The sequence below is a fragment of the Panthera uncia genome (assembly GCF_023721935.1).
Source record: "Panthera uncia isolate 11264 chromosome B2 unlocalized genomic scaffold, Puncia_PCG_1.0 HiC_scaffold_24, whole genome shotgun sequence".
NCBI lineage: Eukaryota > Metazoa > Chordata > Mammalia > Carnivora > Felidae > Panthera > Panthera uncia.
In genome coordinates, this window is record NW_026057580.1 from 39,736,459 (window position 1) to 39,761,856 (window position 25,398).

Here is a 25,398-nt window from a genome sequence, read left to right on the forward strand (position 1 = left end):
TTACATACATATATAGATACATATATACACATGTATATATATACTTATATACATATATATATATTATATACACATGTATATATATACTTACATACATATATAGATACATATATACACATGTATATATATACTTATATACATATATATATACTTATATACATATATATATGTAAAATAGTTCCTCCTGAAGAACTGAGGTTTGACTGAAAATGTTCTGCACAACAAAAGTAAAGCTACATAAAAAGAATGACAAGAGGGGGGCTCCTGGGTGGCTCAGGCGGTTGAGCATCAGACTTGATTTTGGTTTGGGTCATGATCCGAGGGTTGTGGGATAGAGGCCAGCATTGGGCTCTGTGCTGACAGCCAGAACCTCCTTGGGATTCTTTGTCTCTCCCTTTCTGTCTTCTTCACTCTGCCCCCCTCTGTCTCTCTCTCCCTAAAATTAACAAACAAACAAACAAACAAAAAAACATTTTTGTTTTAAGTACAAGAGAGATCCTTGATGCTGGGAACTGCAGTGGGGAAAGATAGTACTGAAGGACCCTGGAGAAAAGGAAAAAAAGCCATGTTTTAACAGAGCAGTAGTATGTAAAGGAACCAGCCACAGAACCCTGCCAAATGGTGGGGGAACTATTGAAACTCTGTGGGTCAGAGGGGCTGACAATTGCCACTGCTTATGTACCCCCTCTGTCTTGATAGCTCAGATGTGAACAGGTTCCAGGTGCCATAAACATCCTGCCACCTCAGTGAGCATCAGGTCACTAGCCCACACCAACTCCAGATATCCTGAGCTTAGAAAAAACAAACAAAAAACACGGTTTGAAAGAATACCTAGGATATAAAGGATCCAGCCCTAGAACTCTAGGAAAGCTGCTTAAACATTCTCTGGATTGGAGGGGTTGGCAAGTACCATGGTTTACATTTCTCCTCTTCCTTGATAGCATAGATAGGAGCAGGATCTGGTCACCCTAAGTGGGATACTACTTCAGTGATCCCTGGGGCTCTAGCCCACACATGCCCAGCATAGCCTATACAGGGATACCCCAAATCAGTGCTCACTACAGCTACAGCTGTCTCACTCAGGTGACATGGGTACAGAGAACCTCAGAACACTCAAACACTCAAGGCTTATACCATTTCTGCTCCAGATAAGTTGCCAGAGCACCTCTGGAGTAGAGCACCCAGACACTCCATGGCCCATGACCACCTCAGCTCCAGTCAGGCTGCACCTGACCAGAGTGTCCCAGTACCCCCTGGTGTGCTCCTGCCTCAGTTCTACCTGCCCTATCAAGGCACCCCTTGCATGGAGCACTCTCGGACCCCATGGCTTGCACCCTCTTTACTACAGCCATCCAGCTAAGGCACCTGTTGCATGGAAAGCCTCAGGACTGCCCTGGCCCACATCCACTTCAGCTGTGATCAGCTAGCCAAAGTCACCAGTCACACAGTCTACATAGGAGATGATCATACACAAGATCATTCTTTCAAGTTCAGAAGTAGTTGTATCTGATTCATATAAACAAACACAAAAAGTCAATCACAATGAGGAGGCAGAGGAATATGCTTGAAATGAAAAATCAAGACAAAACCTCAGAAAAATGAAGAGTTCAAAGTAATAGTAACAAAGATCCTCATTGCACTGGAGAGGACCAGATGAACTGATTTCAGAATTGAAGGAGAGATAAAGAGTTTCCCAAAGAAAAGCTAAAGGGTTTAATCACCACTAAACTGGCCTCAAAAGAAATGTTAAAGAGGCTACTTTAGGTGGAAAAGAAAAGGCCAAATTAGAAGAAAATTATGAAAGGAAAAAATTTCAAGGATAAAAGAAAACAAAGTTAGTAGAGCAATCACTTCTAAAGCTTGTATGAAGATTAAAGGACAAAAGTAGTAAAGTCAGAATCACTGGGAAGATGGTGGAGGAGGACCCTAATTTCACTTCACCCCACAGATAAAACTAGATAATATATCAGTGTAAATAACCCAGAAAACAACCCAAAGACTTGCAGGGAAAAACTCCACACTTGCAGAAAAAACATGTAGGAAAGAAAAAAGAGAGTAGGATGGGCAGAGACAGGTCAGGAGCTAAACACACCTGTGGGACTGTCCTCGAGAGGGAGGGACTTAGGGGCACAGAAAGGGGAGAGAAACAGATTGTTGCACCAGGGACCCCATACAGGAAAGACAAATCCCCATAATATTGGCTTTGAAATCCCGAGGGGCTGAATTTCATGAGTTCTTACAACCAGTGGAACTTAAAACCCAGAATATTAAAAAGCGGTGGGCTCAGCTCTGGGAGAGCCAGGAGGGTGAGAGGAAACTGAGTCCCAGCCATTAAAGACACGGCACAACAAAAACCTTCAGAGATACAGCATAGAAGCAGCAGTTTGAAAAATGCTTGGAGCATATGTGAGGGAGAGTTGTTTACTGATCTCAGAGTACAGCTTGGAGGGGGAGAGATCCTTGCAGTGCACACTTTGTGGATCCATCCTTTGCAACCTGGACAGCGTTGGTCCTGGCTACTGCAGTGGGTCCCCTCTTGCAAAGTATCTGCATGCAATCTTTGCTAACAATGTGAGCCCAGCCCCTTGTGCACACTGTGGGTTCACTTTTTCTAACACACTGTTGACCAGAGACCATCTAAAGTGCTACCACAAGCCTGGCAGTGTGTAAGCAGCTCTGACAAGGGTCAGTACTACTCCAGAATGACTGCACTGGGGAGAGGGAATGATAACAAAACACACCAGTAAGACTGCAACCCCAGCAGTGGGATGGAGGCAGACAGCTGGTCTGACAACAGGCCCCACCTAACAATGAAAGCTTCTCCCAGGACAACACCCTGCAGCTGGGTGATACTGCATCTCTGGCAAAGCCTGGTCTAATTCAACTGAAGCCTAAGGTGGACCCCTAGACTGGCTCACTAATACAAGGACATAACACTGCCCACAGCAAGCAAAGAGAGCCACTGCTGACCACTGGACTGAAGGAAAAAGTGACTCAGCCACAATAGCAGTGTGCACACAGAACACATAGAAGATAGCCCTGAAACACGAGGCTCTCGTGAACAGGGGACACTGCACTGTAGGGCACTACAACACCTCTTCTAAATAATGCCCCTACATTTAAGAGCAAGTGACATAGCTGACATGTGTAACACACAGAAAAAAGACTCAGAGTTAGACAAAATGAGGAGACTGAAGAATATGTCCCAAATGAAAGAACAGGGCCAAATCAGAGCAGGAGACCTAAGCAAAACAGAGATAAGTAATATGCCTGATAGAGCATTTAAAAGTAATAATCGTAAAGATTCTCACTGGACTTGAGAAAAGACTGGAGGACATCAGTGATACCCTTCACAAAGATATTAAAAAGAACCAGAGATAAAGAACACAATGAATTAAATTAAAAACACACTAGATAGAATAAACAGTAGGAAGCAGAAGAATGAATGAGCAACCTAGAGGACACAGTAACTTCTAATTTTAGTAGATGCAGAGAAAGCATTTGACAAAGCACAACGTCCATTCATGATAAAAACCCTCAACAAAGTAGGTTTAGAGGGAACATACCTTAACATAATAAAGGCTATATATGAAAAATCCACAGCTAATCCTCAATGGGGAAAATTGAGAGCTTCTCCTCTATGGTCAGGAAAAAGACAGGGATGTTTACTCTCACCACTATTATATAACATAGTACTAGAAGTCCTAACCACAGCAGACAACAGGAAGAAATAAAAGGCATCCAAATAGTCAAGGAAGAAATAAAACTTCCACTATTTGTAGATGACATGATACTCTATATAGAAAACCAGAAAGAGGGGCGCCTGGGTGGCGCAGTCGGTTAGGCGTCCGAGTTCAGCCAGGTCACGATCTCGCGGTCCGTGAGTTCGAGCCCCGCGTCGGGCTCTGTGCTGACAGCTCAGAGCCTGGAGCCTGCTTCCGATTCTGTGTCTCCCTCTCTCTCTGCCCCTCCCCTGTTCATGCTCTGTCTCTCTCTGTCCCAAAAATAAATAAAAAACGTTGAAAAAAAAATTTAAAAAAAAAGAAAACCAGAAAGAAAAAATAAATTAAAAAAAAAAAAGTAGCGGGGCGGGGGTGAGGGGCACCTGGGTGGCTCAGTCTGTTAAGCCTCCGACTTTGGCTCAAGTCATCATCTCACCACTTGTGAGTTCGAGCCCTGCATGGGGCTCTATGCTGACAACTCAGAGCCTGGAGCCTGCTTCGGATTCTGTGTCTCCCTCTCTCTCTGACCCTCCCCCACTCATGCTCGCTCTCTCTCTCTCTCTCTGTCAAAAATAAATAAACATTAAAAAAAAATTTAAAAACTAAAAAAAAAGACTCCACCAAAAAACTGTTAGAACTGGTCAATGAATTCAGTAAAGGCATGGGGTACAAAATCAACATACAGACATCTGTTGCACATCTATACACCAATATGAAGCAGCAGAAAGAGAAATTAAGGAATCAATTCCATTTACAATTGCATGAAAAACAATAAGATACCTAGCAATAAACCTAACCAAAGAGTTTGTGAATGACCTGTACTTTGAAAACTATAAAATACTGATGAAATTAAATTACTGATAAAATTAAAATAGTGATGAAATTAAAGATGACACAAAGAAATGGAAAAACATTCCGTGCTCACAGATAAGAACAAATACTGTTAAAATATCAATACTACCCAAAGCAATCTACATATTCAATGCAATCCCTATCAAAATACCACTGGTATTTTTCACAGAGCTAGAACAAACAATCCTAAAATTTGTATGGAACCACACACACACACACACACACACACACACAAACCCGAATAGTCAAAACAACTTTGAAGAAGGGAAGCAAAGTTGGAGACCTCACAATTCCAGACTTAAAGTTGTATTACAAAGCTGTAGTGATCAAAACATATGTTATTGGCACAAAAATAGATGCAGAGAATAGAAAACCCAGAAATGTGCCCATAACTATATGGTCAATTAGTCTTTGACAAATCTTGACAAAGCAGGAAAGAATATCCAATGGGAAAAAGATAGTATCTTCAACAAATGATGTCAGAAAACTGGACAACAACATGCAAAAGAATGAAACTGGATCACTTTCTTACACCAAACTCAAAATGGATTAAAGACCTAAATGTGAGACCTGAAACCATCAAAATCCTAGAGGAGAATACAGGCATTACTTTAGCAACTTCTTTCTAGGTGTGTCTCCTGAGACAGGGAAACAAAAGAAAAGAATAAACTATTGTGATTTCATTAAAATAAAAAAGCTTCTGCACAGGGAAGGAAACCATCGACAAAACTAAGAGACAATTAAAGGTAAACCTACAGAATGGGAGAAGGTATTTATTAAATAACATATTTGATAAAGGGTTAGTATCCAAAATAGATAAAGAACTTATAAAATCAACACTCAAAAAACAACTAATCCAATTAAAAATTGTGCAGAAGATGTGAATAGACATTTTTCCAAAAGAAGACATGGCCAGCAGACACATGAAAAGATGCTCAACACCACTGATCATTAGGGAAATACAAATCAAAACTACAGTGAGATATCACCTGACACCTATCAGAATGTCTAAAATCAGCAACATGAGAAAAAAAAGGTGTTGGCAAGGATGTGGAAAAACAGGGACCCTGTGTACTATTGGTGGGAATGTAAACTGGTGCAACCACTGTGGGAAACATGGAAGTTCCTCAAAAAGTTAAAAATAGAACTACCCTATGATCCAGCAATTGAACAATTAGGTATTTACCCCCAAAGTACAAAAATACTAATTCAAAGGGATACATGCATCCCAATGTTTATAGCAGCATTATCCACAATAGCCAAATTAGGGAAACAGCCCAAGTGTCCATAGACTAATAAATGGATAAAGAATATGTGGCATACCCCCTTCTCTTTTTTTCCCTATTCTTTTAACTACAGAAAACAAACTGATGGTTATCAGAGGGAGGTAGGTAGGGGGATGAGTTAAATAGGTTATGGGGATGAAGGAGCACACGTTGATGAACACCAAGTATTGTGTGGAAGTGCTGAATCAGTATTCTGTACACTAGAAATTAATATTACTATATATATATATATATACACACACACACACACATATATACGGATATATATGTGTGTATATATATGTATATATATATATGTATATATGTATATGTGTGTATATAGATGTATAAAATAACTAATTTAAATAAAAACTTAAAAAAAACAAAAAGATACATGCACCCCTATGTTTATTGCAGCATTAATTATAATAGCCAATATATGGAAGCAGCCAAAAGGCTCACTGATGGTGAATGGATAAGGAAGATGTGGTGTATAAATATAATGGAATATTACTGAGCCATAAAAAGAGTGAAATATTTTCATTTGTGACCAATTGGATAGGCTTAGAGGACATTATACTAAGTGAAATAAGTCTAAGACAAATACCATATGATTTCACTTTTATGAGGGCTCTAAAACAAAAGAACAGGTAAACAACCAAACTAACAAAAATAGAAATAGAATTATAAATATAGAGAACAAACTGCTCATTTCCAGAGTTGAGGGATTTGGGGGAATAAAGGAGATTAAGAGGTACAAACTTCCAGTTATAAATAAGTCACTGGGTTGGAAAGTACAACATGGGGATTATAAACAATAATACTATTGTTTATCTGTATCTAAGATTCATAGATACAGAGAACAAACTGATGATTGTCAGCAGGGATGAGGGTTGGGGGCTGGAAAAAATAGGTGAAAGTGATTAAGAGGTACAATCTTCATTTATAACATAAATAAGTTACAGGGATGTAATGTATAGCACAGTGATTATAGTCAATAATATTTTAAAGACCTGTGTGGTGACAAATGGTAACTAGACTTATCATGGTGATCATTGCACGGTGTGTATAAATGTCAAATCACTGTGTTCTATATAATGATTATATATAGTAGAGTTATATAATTTAAATAAGTAGTATAATATAGATGATATAATTGAAACTAATATAATATTGTAGATCAGTTATTCTTTGATAACAAAAGACATGTAGAGATGAACCTGGAACTGAGCACTTGCAAAGCATGCAAACAAAACCAAGGCCCAAGCAACAGAAGCAAAATTCAGCAAATGGGACCATCATACAGAAAAACTGCACAGCAAAAGAAACTATCCATAAAATGAAAAGGCAGCCTCCAGAATGGGATAGAAAAAGAACTCTTACAGCTGTATCAAAAATACAAACAGTCCAGTTAAAAAATGGTCAGAGGAACTGAATAAACACTTTTCCAAAGAAGGTATACACATGGCCAACAGGTGTGTGAAAAGATGCTGAACATCACTCAGCATCAAGGAAATGCAAATCAACACCACAATGAGATACCACCTCATACCTGTCGGAAGAGCTGTCATCAAAAAGAGGAGATAACAAGCATTGTGAGGATATAGAGAAAAGGGAGCTGTTGAGCACTGGGAATATCAGTTGGTACAGTCACAACAGGATATGGAATGGAGGTTCCTCAGAAAATTAAAAACAGAACTATCATAGGATTCAGCAATTCAACTTCTAGGCGTGTGTGTGTGTGTGTGTGTGTGTGTGTGTGTATGTATGTATATACATGTATATGTATATGTATATATGTGTGTGTGTATATGTATATATACATATATACACACACACACACGTATGTATATATCTCCAAAGGAAATGATATCAGGATCTTGTAGAGATAGCTATACTCCCATGTTCATTGCAGCATATTCATAATAGCCAAGATACCAAAACAACCTGTGTCTATCTGTAGATAAATAAAGATGATACGGTATATATAAATACAGTGGAATGTTATTGAAACATGAGAAAGAAGGAAATCCTGACATTTGCAAAACATAAATGGACCTCTGAGAGCATTAAGTAAAGTGAATTAAGTGAGAGAAAGAAAAATACTATTGATATTACTTATATGTGGAGTCTTAAAAAGCTGAACACATAATAGAATGGTGTTTACCAAGAGCTGTAGGGTATAGGAAATGGGGAGATATTCGTCAAAGTATACAAAGTTCCAGTTAGAAGATGAATAAATCCTGGGGATCTAATGTACACCTTGGCAATTACAGTTAATCGTACAGTATTATATGACCCAGCAATTGCACTACTAGGTATTTACCCAAGGGTTACAGGTGTGCTGTTTTGAAGGGGCACATGCTCCCCAATGTTTATAGCAGCACTATTGACAATAGCCAAAGTATGGAAAGAGTCCAAATGTCCATCGACAGATGAATGGATAAAGAAGATGTGGTATCTATCTATACATACATACATACATATATACATACAATGGAGTATTACCCAGCAATCAAAAAGAATGAAATCTTGCCATTTGCAACTACGTGGATGAAACTAGAGGGTATTATGCTAAGTGAAATTAGCCAGAGAAAGACAAATCTTGTATGGCTTCACTCATATGAGGAATTTAAGATATTAAACAGATGAACATAAGGGAAGGGAAGCAAAGAATATAAAGACAAGGCAGGGGGACAAAACATAAGAGAGCCTTAAATATAGAGAACTTGCTGGAGGGTTTGTGGGAGGGGAGATGGGCTAAATGGGTAAGCGGCATTAAGGAATCTACTCCTGAAATCACTTTTGTACTATATGCTAACTAACTTGGATGTAAATTAATAAATAAATTAATAAAAAATAAATTTAAAAAATCATACAGTATTATACACTTAAAGATACTAAAAGTAGATCTGAAACATTCTTACCACAAAGAAGAAATTATGGGAAGCAATGGATGTTTTAACTAACCCTGTTGTGGTAATCATTTTCCAACATGTAAGTTATCAAATCATTACAGTGTGCATCTTAAACTTAATGTCATATGTCAATTATATCTCAATAAGGCTGAAAAGAGAAGAGTGGTTTTAGATTTGCATCTTCTAGTTTCCAGAAAAGCTTACTTTCTCAGCTTGGGGTCCTGGCATATTCAGTAGTGTAAATTTGAATCCCAGACCCAACGGAGACATGGCTGACTTTGCACATTCTCACGGGTGACTGTGATTAGTTCTACTGTTGGTACCATTCTTACTAACTTGGACGTTCCTTCCTTTTGCTGGCACACAGATGTTTATCAGCCTGTCTTCCATTAGTACTTTAGCTCTGTAAGATTAACCTGAGGGATATTAGACAATTTGCCACTTTGGAAGGGTGCAGGCCTTAGTTGAGGGTTCCGTGCTGCTAATATTATTTGCCGACAAGGCAACCCCTGCTTATCCATCCCTGAAAGTTAATTGTTTGATTTCATCATATTTTTATTTCTTCTATTTCTTTTGGCCTCTGAGGATTTCCTTTTCTTTTCTTAAGAATTCAGTGATACACTAATATATGTTACTTTATCTAGTGTTACAATACATTATCATGATCCTATAACTAAGGCAAGATGTTGGTAACTTACCCTCTCTGACACTGTAAGCCATTATTTAGCAGGCTAACCCAAGGATTATTTAAATGTCTGGGGGTGTATTTTGTCAAACTTATTTGGACTCTGTGAAGTTCCAGATTAACCCATAATTCTTATCTGGTATAGACGTAAACAATTTCTATATATAAAAATTCTGGGGGCACCTGGGTGGCTCAGTGGGTTAAGTATCTGACTTTGGCTCAGGTCATGATCTTGCAGTTCATGGGTTCGAGCCCTGTGTCGGGCTCTGTGCTGACAGCTCAGAGCATGGAGCCTGCTTCGGATTTGTGTCTCCCTCTGCCCCTCCCCTGCTCACGCTCATTCACTCTCTCTCTCAAAACTAAAGAACACATTAAAAATATCTTTAAAAAAAAATTCTGTGTACACACATACACAGGCATCCCCAGAGGTCATGGTAGGGGTTTATCCTGATAGATACTAACCAGTTGTGTATCTAACTTAACAGTATTATTTCAGTGTTTTTCTTTAAATCCAGTACTCAATTCCTAAGTGTTCTTTACCCTCACTAATAATATAAACACACCATTGACATGTATTTACTCTAAATTTGTATTAGAGTCACATTTTTAACTTTTTGGAAAGTATTCTTTCACATCAGGATCAAGCTGAATTGCATTTTGATAGCGTTTTAAACTATCTTGCCAACCATAAACAGAAGTAACTACTGAAGCAAAAGTAATCTTATTTTATTCTTCGTTGAATCTAAGTGATAATGGGGTCTAGCACAGTCACTGGCACATGGACCGTACTCAGTCAATATTTGCCATAAAGAATGAATGAATGTAGAACCATTTACATTTGGCTCTGATAGCTTTAATTTTATTGTGTCCTATTCTTTAGAATCATGTTTTTTTTTCATGAATGATTGCCTACCTTATAAGAATCTTAATACATCTAGTTATTTTTAAAACATCATTTTATGTAAGTAATTGCAACAGTAACTTTTACTCTAAACTATAGTATATATTTTTTCACCTGAGTGAGAGCTTTTAAAAAGCGTTTTTTTGTTTGTTTGTTTTTTGGTTTTTTTCTGATTCACTTTCAATTGAGTCTGGATAATTTACTTTTAACTTTAATGCACTGAAGTTTTAAGATCTTTGTACAACAGTTTCTGTTCTACAGCACAGATTGGCACTGCTCTGATCCGGAGAGCTAGGGGAGTGGCCCAGCCCCTTACTCATGCTGGTTTGCTTAAAGCCATGATTAGTTCCAGAGGTCAATTTTCTGGACATTACTGTCTGCTAATTGCTTGCCTACTGTGATCATCTACATTCTGATAAGCCAGATTTAATTAATAGCTATGGTTGATATTGCTGAAGATTTGGGTTGTTTCAGAAGTTTTTAGGTGCACTTATAGCATTTATGGGAAAAGGGTTTTCATACCTATTTATTTACCCACTTCTCAGAAGTAACATCCCCTAAAATATTGTTTCCTTGTCCTAAGTACTTTGGTTTTCTTTATACAATTAATTAATATTAATTATAGAGTAATAGGAAAATAAAGGGGTGGAATACATTAGATGCTTTTGAAAGTAGGAAACACTAACTGAGGGTTGATGGGGTGGGAGGGTGGGAAGGGTGGGTGATGGGTATTGAGGAGGGCACCTTTTGGGATGAGCACTGGGTGTTGTATGGAAACCAATTTGACAAAAAACTTCATATATTGGGAAAAAAAAGAAAGTAGGGAACACTTAGTGCGTTGTCTACCCAGATTTAGGGCTGGTACCATCTGTCCCTGTATATCTGAGTCTCTTTTCCCCTACTGTTCAGTTTGCTTCCAGTGCTGCTTCACTAACAGAAATTGATGGTGCACAGTCTAGCAATTGTGTTTCCTTCATTTACTGTGGCAATTGATAAACATTGTAATCAGAATCTGGCAAGTGGTTGGAAATTTTCCATAAGTGTTCCTGGGGGCTTTCAGAGTTTTTATGCCTTCACGAGAGATCGGGATGTGATGGCTTTGGATATATAATGGTTAACAGCACAAGGGAATTCTGATTCTTATGCATATTTGATCTAACTTTGAACAAGTTACTTACTCTCTCTATACCTGGGTCCCTGTTATTTAAATTGAGATTATACCTCCTCATAGGGTTATTTTAAGGATTCAGTGATACGATATATAAACACTAAGAATTATACACAAGGCAAAATAAATCATATTATATTAATGAATCATAGTATATTTATATTGATACTGTTTTCTGCTCCTCTGTTGCCATGTTTTCCTGTAAGTTTTACTTCACTGGCAGAAGAGATAATAGGCATTCAAGTTAAAAAAAAATCTGAACCTAACACTAGACTCTGCCCCTCACCATGTGAACTTAACATGTCTGAGTGTTATTTCCTTCCATTTAAAAAATGAGAAATGTAATTATCCAGGTTGTTGGGATACTAGATGGAGTGTCCCAACTCTTTTATCTAGGCAGAAGAAAGCACATAATTCTTACTGTCCCCATAGTTTTTAGTTGGTTTTACTTGATTTTGTGCATTAGTCGAGTGAGATGAGTAAATAACAATAGAAACAGAGGGAATGCATGAATCTTCCAAGGCATGTCCCTCGGCAGCCCTTCCACATGACCAGTTTCTGTCACTTGTTCTGTCATGATTATATACCTTTGATCTGAAAGTGTTTTCTTAACATTTATTTCACAGAATTCATTTGTGACCTTCCGAGCACTCACCTCTTTTCTGTTACTCTATAGAGCCAAGTACTACGATCTGCTATTAGAAGAACCCATGCAAATTATAATCCATTCTCTTTAGGAGCAGTTTATTCACCCATCCTGAAACTTATGTGGTCCCTACTGTATCTAAAAGAAATCCTAAGGGCTTGCTCAGAGTTCTTGTTGAAATCAATGTATTCTATGTCTGGGACTTCTTTTGATAAAACATAGCAACTCTATCATAATAGGACAGGAATTAAAGTTAGTGTGGCCTGACGTTATTCTTTAATTGATGCACCTTCCTAATGACTCTGTATGCTCTTCTGACAAATTTTCTGCACAGCAGCATCCTAAAATTGTGCTAGAATCCACATATATTATTCCGTGGGTTGAGACAACTACTTTCATTTTTAAAAAATTCACATAGCCCTTCCTACTTCTATTCCTTTGTTGCCTTTTGTATGGTTTCTCAGTAATTATAGTGGAATATATTATTAATTACATCTACAAGTACTTTGTGTACTTTAGGATAAATTTCTTCCAACTTTGAGTTCAGTTCAGGTAACTAGATTCTTACATACTCATTGAATTTGAACCTTTAATTCTGCTTTATCGTTTATATTTGTTATGTTTATTATCTCCAGACTGAAGATCATTCCTTTGAATGGGAAAAGTGAGAATAAAATAGATTTTTTTTGTCATGTGTTAACTCCGTATCATTTTTTTTTTCATGAGACTGCTCCATCTCGTCCTTGCTCTAAACCTAAGCAAATACTTGTTTGCCTTTTGATTTTTTAAGTCTTGCTTTGTTTTGAAGCTCAATGATAAATATATCCTGATGTATATCAGTGCCTTACATAGTTTAATTTTTCCCCTTATACCTCTTTTTCCAGCAGTCAGTTGACCCATACGTGTGTGCTCAACTCCTTCTCAGGCTCTGGGCTCTCACCTGTACCATGGCAATGATTCAAAGGGCCATGGATAATTTCATTACAAATTAGCAGATGAGTAGTGCGTCTAAAAATTTTGACCTACCTTACATTCTAGTCCCAACAAATGTTTTCTGTGCCTTGTTCCCTATCTGGCAGGCATGGAAACAGAGTTCCTGTCTTATTTCCGTCTTCTTGCTTCTCTGCATTGTCTGCCTTCCCAGTTTCTTACCAGCTACTTAAAACTGAGATCCTGCTGTCTACAGACAGATCATGGGTCTTCAAACGTGACCTTTTCTCAGAGCCTCCTTTCTTCTGTTGTACTCCCTTGCCAGGGTGCCTGTTACTTCTTGCTGTTCTTCTGATGTGGGCTGAACTTGTCTACTATTGTTGTCTTTCCAAACACACTTTGTAGGAGTTCCTCCCTGTGTTTATAAAGCCCAGGTCTTCCCTTTGGAAACTGCCATGCTCTCTAGTTTGTAGATTTCCACTTAATGACACCTTTGAGAAGATTTCTGGAATACTGCCCCTGGTTTTATACATAGTTTTAGAGCAAAACCCTACTATAATACAGGCCTACTTGGAATTTTGCCTTCAAGAATTGGACTGTACCATGTGTCAGTCATAGTTTTGACCAACAGTAGAGCTTGATCTAAGCATTCTTGGTCAATGCCTTGTTTTTCCTAATTTTCACTTATTTTTTCTTTTTTAAACTGAGAAGTATTCTTAGAAGATAGGCACACTCTTAGAGTCTCTTATCACTGTAGTCACAAAGAGATTAAATTCTTTGGCAACTAAAGCCTAAGGAAAGATTCTGCCAGTCTTTATCTATAGTGTTTTCCCTCTGGCATGTTATTCTAGACCTCAGTCTTACCTGTGCTTCTTCTCCTTGAACGAAACAATGGGGTGGAGGAGGTATGAGCTCTCCTGCAGATGTGATGGAAAAAGGGAGAGAGGAGAGAGGAGAGAGGAGAGAGAGAGAGAGAGAGAGAGACCTTTCTATTTGGTTATCTTCTTTCCTTAGAGTTAAAAATAGCTAACATTCATTACAAATATTTCCATGTATTAACTCATTTATTTTTCAGAACAAGCCTGGGAAATAGTAGCTATTCTTATCCTCCTTTTACAGGTGAGAAAACTAAGCTACAGAGAAGTATAGTAAATTACTAGTGGTCACATAGGTAGTAAATTGCTGAGTTAGGTCTTGAACAGGCAGTCTGGCCTCAGAGTCTGATCTCTTTTATGTAATATGTGTATATCTATATATAGAGAGATAGAGCATGTACAAACAAGAGAGAGATTTAGGTTTATTTATTTATATACTTACTTACATATGAATTCAATAAAGCTTTTTCCCTTGTTCAAACTTCCCCAAACTATCAATAGCAAAAACTGTACTTGGAAGACATAATGTACCAATTCTCTATAGAAACAAAAATCTGTAGACCTCTTCTCCAAAGGAAAGATTCAAAGAGTCAATCATTTCATGTGATGTGAGGTGATGTGATGTGATTTTATGTGATAATGTGATAATCATGCCTATGCCAGTTCCATCACAATATGTTGCAGTTCATGGACTAAATTATAAAGTGAGCCACTGCCAAAATGCCATACCTACACACACACACACACACACACACACACACACACACACACACACACACGAAGAGAAAAATAACCCTCCATGGCCTTCAGTTGTACAACTAGTTATAAATCTACAATTTATATGGACTTTCTTCCTCCACTGAAGTTATACCCTCCACTTGTCCTTAGCCAGAACCTCAATTAATTGGATTTACCCACAGTTTCATCTCTGAAGGATCTGGCCTTTTGGTGGTCTTGCCTCATGAGGTTGCTATAATATTCTATTTACTTACATTACTTGGACATTCATACCAGGTAACGCCTGGCTTCCAAATACAATCTTCCCTGCTGCCATTGTGTTTTAAATGCCTGTTTTCCTCAACCAGAGATCAATTGCTCTAGCCAACATAGGAATGTCCTATTTGCTATTGATAGGGTGGCACAAAGAACTTCATATAGCCAGGTGGAAATTTCAGCCTCCAATTCATGAAACAATTGTGGGGTTCTTTAGTAGAAATCATTCTTACTTGTTTATTTAGACTTCTAAACCAGAATCCAGTCACAAGGATGTAAAGAATACTTTACCAATGAATCATTAGATATAATATTGAGAATTCCCAGTCTCTTTCATACCTTGGTTCCTGAACTCATGTATTCTGGGTATCAGAGAAAGAGCATCATATATTTGTCACTGGTTTAGAACATAAATTTCTTATAACTCAACCTTATAAGGAGTGGTATTCTAGTTGGAACTAACTGTTCAAGCACCACTTCTGCTTTTATTTCCTGCTTGATCATGATTTTATATATAGTATAGCTACTTGATGACAGAGTGTTGCTGTGTATAACTGACTTTAGGTACCATTGTTCAAATGAGCAGCTTTGGGCATATGTGACTAATCGGTGTCCCATGATCAGGCAGTTATTTAATCTCTTGTAGGACCAAATAGTTATATGTATGTGTGTGTGTGTGTGTGTGTGTGTGTGTGTGCGCGCGCGTGTGTAAGATTATACTTATTTGCCAAGAAAGGTTTGACTTTCTTCCCAAACCAAGTGTAATTTTCTTTGTGATTTTCTTATTACGATCAGCTACAGGCTTCATAAAGTTACTGATGAACTCCAAGAACGTTAGATATTATTGTCGTAAGGCCCAAGTGGCAGAGCTTCCTGTTCCTCAACTTAGACCAGCTAGAGATCTTTATATGACTCTGGACTCTTCTCAAAGTTTATAAATAGGATTTATTCAATGTTGCCATCCAAATGGTAAGCCTAAATGAATATATGCTGCCCCAAATATCCACAAATTCCCATCAAGTATTAATATGTTTTTATTACTGATAGGAAATACATACAAAAGCAACCTGTTTTTTCACTTTGAAGGGGTATTCTAACATGCATCAGACCCAGACACGTCCCAGGTGTATCAGGTACCTGAATCCTGGTGTCCACTCTCTTGTAATGCATGTTTTTTTTTTTTTACCAGGGACTTTAAAACAATTGCCATATCAGCATGATATCAATACAGTACACCAGCATGATGTTCTGTGGAATGTTTTCTTGATCACAGTCCTATGAACTAAGTAATGACACAGAGCCCAGCAAGTTGACATGGCCTTAAATAGGACAGAAAAATTATACTGAATGTCTCATTAGGTGAATGCAAGCTGCTTCATTCTATCCTTATTGGGATAATAAAATATATTCCCAGATTAAGACCTGTCTAACAATATCAGAAGCAGTGTTGATTGTGCTAAGAAAGGAACTACAACTGGAACAAGTAGAACTACCCCTGATGAAATCTGTGCTAATTCACTGCCATTCTCCAAGATCCTTCTATCTTTTACACAGATCAGATAGGCAAATGTACTGAACATGTGGTAGGAACTTTTGCCTCTGCATATTTCAAGACTTAAATGTCAGCACTGGGTTCTGTGAATCCTCCAGTGGAATATGTGGATCAACACACGTTTGATTTGGCTGAGTTCACAAGTATTTGAGAAGGCTGAGTTTACAGGAATGACTCCCAAACCACTAAGCCACCAAGGTAGCATCCTACTGCTTCCATCAGGATTAAGAATTTGCAAAAGTAGGAAGCTTTGAACCAGCTGCAGGATGAGCCAAAACCATGTCCCCTCTGCCAGTCGTCACTAACAGAATGCATGCTGCCCTGCTTCTCTTCTTCCGTAATGTTCTTCTAAATAAAAATCTCAAGTGAGTACTTCCATGGGCAGAACTCAAATAATATCCAAAATTCTAACTGCACAGGAATCTGGGGGAAATTATTAATAACTTTCCAGTCCCCGAAATACAGGAAGATGTGCTGGAGTAGAAAAAGATAGCATAAGTATTGAGTGAGACCTTCCATGTTTTCCACCACAGTAGCCACTTGTATATTGTATGATGTAAGCCCTAGCCTCCATGCCAGCCTCTTTCAAAAGTTCCACTGTGTTTTCAAAAGGGCAAGTGTCAATTAAAATGTAAAGAAGTATAGAGGCCATTTTTATAAAACATTAACAGAATTTTACATTACCTTAACAGTTATATACTTAGTCTTTGTTCTCTTACAAACCTCAGTCATATTGGGGAGACAGTAACAATTCCTATCTAGATTCTGGAAAAGGTGTTTATGATGAACTTTTCTTCTTATCAGTGTTCTCTAATAGGATTGTATTAACTCTAGAAAAACATTTATTTTTATTTTATTACTAGTATTTAACTTTTCAGGGTTCAATAAATTAAATTTCTGTATCCTTCAGTGCTTTTACATTATAACATGTGACACTTATTGAACACTTATTAAATGCCTGGCACTGTGTTAACCATTTTTACTGTCTAAATTAATATGCACAACAGCTGAAGTGGGTGCTATCACAATCATTATTTTTCAGGTGTGGAAGCTCAAACATTAAAAAAGGTAACTTGCTAGTAAAAGTTAATAAGCAGTAGAGGTGACATTTGACTCAGGCAGTTAGGTTCCAGAGTCCACAAACCTAACCTTGTTAATACCCTCATAATTTCATTCCCACTGTCTGAAGTACCTTTTATTTTACTGTGAATTTTTTCTGCACTTTATCTCCTAAAGAATTAAATATTAAGAAAAGACATAAGTACAACTAAAGCATCAGTGGAATACGCAACAGAAATTTTTTTAGAGTTTATATAGGAGTATTCTTTTTTCAGGTACAAACAAAAATGTGAAAAATCTGCAAAAAACTGGCAGTGGAGAGCTACAGAGGGTGTCTTAGCCAGTTACATTATTAAGAAATAATAATGATAAATAACTATGATTTCTTATGGTAACAAATCAATGTGGTTTTAGTATTGAGTTGACAAGTTGACTTAGGAAACTATTACTAGGAACTGGTTACATAAATCTGTATTTATAATAGAAATTTCTTTTGAACTCTAATATGTTCACCATTTTACTGTCATTGATTAAATTTTAAGGTATATTATTAAAATATCTATTTGAGAAATATCTACATTAAGTGTTTATCTTAAAGGACACAGGTGACATTTCCTAATTTCATAGACCATTATTTGCTTAACATTATCATTTAAACGTTTTATATACAAAAGCAATGTCTCCTTAATATGATTTTAACATGACAAGGTATGTGCTATTTCTTTAAGATACTTGTGAAGCTTCCTTTCTCCAAAATATATTAAAGGGTACATTTAATGAAGTTCCAGCTATGATTTATACATAACTTTAATGTGATTTATAATCAGATGGCCTTTCTCTTAATAATTGTATGGGATATAGTTTGTTGTCTCCTAATGTCCTTTTATATTTGTTTAGTCATGAGTACTTTTTGCTGCCTCTAGATGAAAATTTATAGTTCTACATTTTTCTCCTCTCTGTCAAATGCCTCTCTCCTGACTTATGGAGAATAGAGAAGTCCTTCTACCTGTCTCTCCAGTGTACAGTTGGGATTCATAGTGTACCAACAGCTATCCCAAAAGACATTTTCAAACTCCATTCTTTCACTTTTTATATATATCTATATCTATCCTTATATCTAGTAGATAAGCACTTAAGAGTTTTATCATCTTTTATTTTTTTATTCATTCATTCTATATATGGTCTATCATCTAAATATAATTATTTATTTTGATATTTCAGCTAAAACTTATATTTCAGCACTTTGTCATACATTTCAAAATATTAACTGCTATAGAAGATGTTATTACTTATATAGTTATAATGTGTCTATTTCATAATTTCGCTTAAGACTGACCCAGAATTATGTTGACACTTTTTATACTCCTGACAGTATGAATTCAGTAATGAAGTCTTAGAAAATGCCCACTAAATATATTTTGACTTGACTTGATAGAAAGTAGAAACCTATTCATTTTTATCTTTAGTTTCAGGTGCAGCACCATGTGTCTCAGAGTCTGGTAACCCTGGGAAGTTGCAGCTTGTTGAGAAAATCTATACTATCTCAGCTTTTATCAGAAGTAAACAGCTTCACTGACATTCTGGGTACCATCAATCAGGTACATGTAACCCGAAACTGTAACTCTTATTTATTTAATACAGCTATAGACTTTTCTTTCCTTTTCTCCTCTCTATTCTTCTTGCCCGGCTGATATTTTAGTTTCATTACCTTTTTTCCCCAAAGTATGTGAATAAAATTACTGTCTACTAAAGATATTTTACTTTATTTACTTATATTTACTGTCTACTAAAGATACTGTAAAGATATTTTCAGAAAATAGTTTTCAAAATAATACCATCTTATCACCCTTACATGCATATATGTGCCAAAGGTACCACCAGTGACAAGGAATGCTTAGATGAATGGCCTTAAATCTCTCTAATCAGGCATCATGTTCCTAGAGCAAAACATTGAGAGGAAAGTGAATAGGAAAGGATGCTGTATGAAGAACAGCCTCTAACCAGTGGTTTTTATTTCTAATTGCTCATGAGACTCATCTGGTTAACTTTTAAATACCCTATTGTTAAGCCATATGCTAGTTTGGTCAAAAGGAAGTATCTGGATTTAAGATGCAGGTATTGGTATTATTAAAGCTCTTCAGGCATCCCAATTTGCAGCCAGGGTTGAAAACCCGTGCTCTCAGCTCTCTTATCTGTGCAAACTCTTACATCAACGCTGACAAACGTGTCTAAGGAACAGAAGTCATTCCTTTATTTTCATGTTGATACTGGTATATCATGTGTTCACTTTGCCAACTTTTAATACCATTACTGTCTCTGTGATAGAATGAAGCACAATTAAAGGAAATCAGAGACAGGAAGAAACGTTTGGGTAAAAAAGAAAAAATTTAATTAGAAAAATATGTATATAATTTTACATAATATTTCACCAATTGCTTACGTCTAAGTTCCCTACATTTAATAATATATTCCAAAAATACCATTTAATCTAATTGAATTCGGTGAATGACATGATAAATCATCTAGGTGACTACTAAATGGTAAACTCTCTTAAGTGCTCTGTTAGATTTTTTTAAGTAATTGTTACTGGTATTAAGGGGCTAAAAGTGCATTGGAGAAAGAAAGAAGACACATTTACTAAATGAAAAAAAAAAAACAGTGAAGTGCTAAAACACTTGCTGGTGTTTGTAGAAGCTCCAACATCAAGGAAGTGATCAAGGTAGGTTGCAGGTCCCTGAAAAGATGTCATGGAAAAGGAACAACTTGAAAAATGTATTTGAAAAGCAGAAGATAACAGAAAATAGAGGCACTGGCTGTACTTTTTAAAATGTGTGCCCAGCATTCTGAAAGTGCAAGGTAAGGTCATGGAATTTAAAAACAGGAAGCCATGTGGGAAATGACTTGATGAAATTAGATTGCTTGTATGGAAAATAACAAAGTACAGACAAGAAATTTTTATTTACATATTCTCATTTAATTTTCATGAATCTCCATGAAGTAATTGTGCCTTTTACCTAATATATAGATAAAGAAATAAAACCTTAGAGTGGTTAAGCAACTTGACCAAGATTGCAGAAAGAACATATGCTAAAGCCATAATTCAAACCCAGGCATCTTGATTGTTAAATCACTTGGGAAGAAGGATAACAATGGAACAATAACTACTTTCTGGCAGGTGATAAATAGGGTATTAACATGCTTTACATAAATTTTCTCCATCAAGGATACAAGAAAACTATTAGTTGGTAAGGAAACAATTAGTTGGTTTCCTTGTTTAAAGACAAGGAAACTATTAGTTGGTATTCTTATAGTATATGACAATATCCACTTCAGCCATTTTAAGCAGAAAGGATGCATGAGTAGCTATGGATTGTTGAGAGGGCTGAGGAAAGAAATTTCAGGCTGTACTTTCATGAATGACTCCCATAATCACACAGCAGAACTTGACTACCAAAGGAGTTGCTGCCTTTGCCATCATGACCAGGAAGCTTCTTAATAAATCAAGGAGATGCTGCTACAGTCACAGGTTCCAGAAAACAGTCCTGCCAGAATGTACAACAGACAAATGTGTGACCTGTGCTGTACCTGTCTCACTATGTGATTCAGTTTGAACTACAAAGTTTTTGTGAGTGAATTTGTTTCTAAACCAACTTTATATTCATAACCCTACCAGCAAGAGAGTATAGGAAATGTAGTTTAACAAAATACGGAGGGCAAGGTTCAAGATGTCAAGGTAGGAAGATCCTGAGCTTACCTCCTCTCATGGACACACCATGCAATAACTACATATAGAGCAACTGTATTGGAGAAGAAACTGAACACTATCAGAACAACTTTAACGCAGATAAAGATATAAAGAAAAAGCCACACCAAGAAGAATAGGGGCAGAGAGGTAGTCTGGTTGGGACCCAGACCCCCAGCACACCATTCCTACAAATGAGAGAGATATCACAGGTGTGGAGGTCCTTCCTGAAGAGTGAAGTTAAAGTCCACATTGAGCACCTCCTCCCTTCAAGGATATGTACCAGAAAGGTAAGTTCCCTTAATATCTGGCTTTGAAAATCAGTAGGGCTTAGCTTCAGGAGAGCTGGAGGCCTGTAGGATTGGCCTGCAGGCAATCTTACTCATTCTTGGACCCAACACAGAGGCAGCAGTTTGTAAAGTACCTGGGCCTTAAGTGAAGGACATTTATCGACTACTTTTAGGGCATGCTGAAGGGTCAGGGATCTGTAGGAATGTTCTCTGGGGACAGAAGTATTGGCAGGCACAATTTTTCTTATCCTTCTTCAGCCTAGTTGGCCCATGCCAGTTCTGAACATTCTCCATCAACCTTAATAGCACTGTGTGACCCACCCTGGTGTTCTGTGGCTGCCCTGACCAAACCCACCTACCCTGGCAGCTGCCCTTCCAACGTGGCTCCCACCCTGCCATACGTGGTGGGCAGCCTTATCCAGGATCAGGACTCCTTCAAAGCAACTTCTGCCTCAGAGAGGGAGGGAAGAGCCCTACCCAGCAACAAATCCACAACACTTGCCACCAGGCCTCCCAGCCAGCAACACCAAGAACTAAACCCACCCATCAGTGTGCCCACAGCAGCTGCAGCTGGGACTCTTAACCAGCCACTGGGGACCACACACAGTCCACACAGATGACACTCACTGGAGTGCCTTATTCTGAAGAACAGGAAGTATTGCATTTCTGTGCCCCAAAGAATGCCTTCAACATCAGTACACTACTTTCAAAACCAGGAAATATAGCTGACTACCTAAAACATAGAAACAAATGCAGAGAGCCAAGCAAAATGAGGAAACAGAGGAATATGTTCCAAATGAAAGAACAAGACAAAACCTCAGGGGAAAAAAACTAAGTAAAATTAACATAAGCAGTCTCCATTTTATAAAGAGTTCAAAGTAATAGTCACAAAGGTGTTCACTGAACTTGGGGGAAGAATGGATAAACACAGTGAAAGCTTTAACAGAGAGACAAACAATATAAAAAGGAACCAATCAGGGCTGAAAAATGCAATAACTGAAATGAAAAATACACTAGATGAAATCAACAGCAGATTAGAGGATGCAAAAGAATGGATCAGCAATCTGAAAGGGTAGTATAAATCATACAAACTGAACAACAAAATGAAAAATAATTTTAAAATGAGGATAAGTTAAGGGACTTCTGGAATACCATCAAATGTATAACACTCACATTATAGGGATTCCAGAATAAGAGAGAGAAAAAGGGCCAGAAAAATTATTTGAAGCTGAAAACTTCCCTAACCTGTGGAAGGAAACAGATACTCAGATCCAGGAAGCATAGAGAATCCTAATAAAGATGAAGTCAAAGAGGTCTACACCAAGACATTAATAATTAAAATGTGAAAAATCAAAGATAAAATATTAAATGCAGCTAGAGAAAAGCAACTAGTTACATACAAGGAAACACCCATAAGACTATCAGCTTATGTTACAGCAGAAATTTTGCAGCCCAGAAGAGAGTGGCATGATATATTATTCAAAGTACTGAAAGGAAAAACACTACAACAAATAATATTCTACCCAGCAAGGCTATCATTCAGAATTAAAGGAAACATAAGTCGTTTCCCATACAAAAGTTAAAGGAGTTTATTATCACTAAACCAGCCTTACAAAAAATGCTAAGTGTACTTATTTAAGTGGAAAAAGACAGAAGAAGAAGAAAATTATGAGATAAAAAATTTCACTGGTAAAAGAAAACATGGTAAATGTAGTAAATTAATCACTTATAAATCTACTATGAAGGTTAAAAGACAAAAGGAGTTAAGCCAGGTATATCTACAATAATTAGTTAAGGGATATACAAAATAAAAAATATGTCAAATACATAAAATGTGGGGAGAAGGGTAAAAAATGTAGTGCTTTTACAATGTGTTTAAAGTTAAGTCACCATCAAATTAAAGTAGACTGAAGTATACTTACGATGTTCTATATGAACCTTACAGTAACCACAAACCAAAAACATGTAATAGATACACAAAGAATAAAGAGAAAGGAATTCCAGTGTAACACTAAAAACATAATCAAACCACAAGGAAAGAGCAAGAGAAGAAGAAAGGAACAGAGAACTACAAAAACAACCAGAAAGCAATTAGGAGAATGGCAATAAGTGTATACTTATCAATAATTACTTTAAATGCAAATGATGTAAATGGACTACATGCAGCAATAAAAAACATAAGATGATTGAATGGATAAAGAAAAAAAATAATAAACCCATTTATATGCTTCCTGAAAGAGACCCACTTCAGACCTAGAGACATCATGACTGAAAGTGAAGGAATGGAAAAAGATACTCCATGCAAATGGACATATGATTTCATTCATTTGTGGAATTTAAGAAACATAAAAGATAACATAGGGGAAGGGAAAGAAAAACAAGATAAAAACAGAGCAGGAGGCAAACCATAAAAGACTCTTAAATACAGAACAAACTGAGGGTTGATGGGGTGGGGTTAGAGGGTGGAGATATAGGTTATATGGGTGATGGACATTAAAGAGGGCACTTTATGGGATGAACACTGGGTGTCATATGTCAGAGATGAATCACTGGGTTCTATTCCTGAAGCCAAGACTATACTGTATTTTAACTAACTTGAATTTAAATTTTAAAAAATCTGGGATAGAAATACGTATATCAGGTAAAACGGCAAACAAGGGCATTGCATAATGATAGAAGGATTAATCCAAAAAAGGATGTAAGAATTGTGAATGCCCATGCACTCAACAAAGGAGCACTAAATATATAAATCAAATATTAAGAAACATGAAGGGAGAAATTCATAGTAGCACAACAATAATAATAGAGAAATTTAAGAGACCACTTACTTCAATGGATAGATCATACAGGCAGAAAATTAATCAGGAGGCAGAGGATCTAAATGACACTTTGGACCAGATGGACTTAATAGACATATACAGAACACACCATCCAAAACACATTATTTTCAGGTGCCCATGGAGCATTCTCCAGGACAGATCACATGTTAGGCCACAAAACAAATCTTAATAAATTTAAGAAGATTGAAGTTATATCAAACATCTTTTTTTTTTTTTACCAAAACAGTATGAAACGAAATCAATTATAAGTAAAAGGTGAAAAAACACACCTGTGGATGTTAAACAACATACTACTAAACAACCAATGTGTCAATGAAGAAATTAAGAGGAAATAAAGTACATAGGGACAAATGAAAATGGGAACGCAATGCTCTAAAATATTTAGGACAGTTTTAAGAGGCAAGTTCATAATGATACAGGCCTACCTCAAGAAATGAAAAAAAAATCTCAAAAAACCATGTTAACGTTACAGCTAAAGGAACTAGAAAAAGAAGAACCAAACAACCAAAAAAGCCCAAAGTCAGTCAAAAGGGAATAATAAAAATAAAAATAGAAATAAATTAAATAGATACAAAAGAAAACACAAGAGAAAACATCAATAAAACTAAGAGTTCATTTTTTAAAAGATAAAATTAGCAAACCTTAAACCAGATTCATCAAGAAAAAAAGAGCGAGAGCTCAAGTAAATAAAAACAGACAGAAGAGAAATTACAACTAGTACCACAGAAATACAAAGGGTCATAAGATAATACTATGAACAATTATATACCAACAATTTACACAAACTAGAAGAAATGCCTAAATTCCTAGAAACATACAATCTTCCAAGACTAAATCATGAAGAAACAGAATATCTGAACAGACCAATTGCTAGTAACAAAACGAAACTAGTCATCAGAGCTCTCAACAAACAAAAGTCTAGGACCAGATAGCTTCACAGGTGAATTCTACCCAACATTT

General features: G+C 36.8%; 1 protein-coding gene across 1 annotated transcript in view; it reads left to right on the forward strand.

Moving 5' to 3' along the window:
- The window catches only part of MEI4 (meiotic double-stranded break formation protein 4), a 181,776-nt gene that overhangs the window by 90,493 nt on the left and 65,885 nt on the right, over positions 1 to 25,398 (forward strand). The window contains exon 3 of the mRNA XM_049653911.1: positions 19,033 to 19,164. Within this exon, the coding sequence (XP_049509868.1) occupies positions 19,033 to 19,164 (132 nt within the window). The remainder of the gene's footprint in view (positions 1 to 19,032; positions 19,165 to 25,398) is intronic.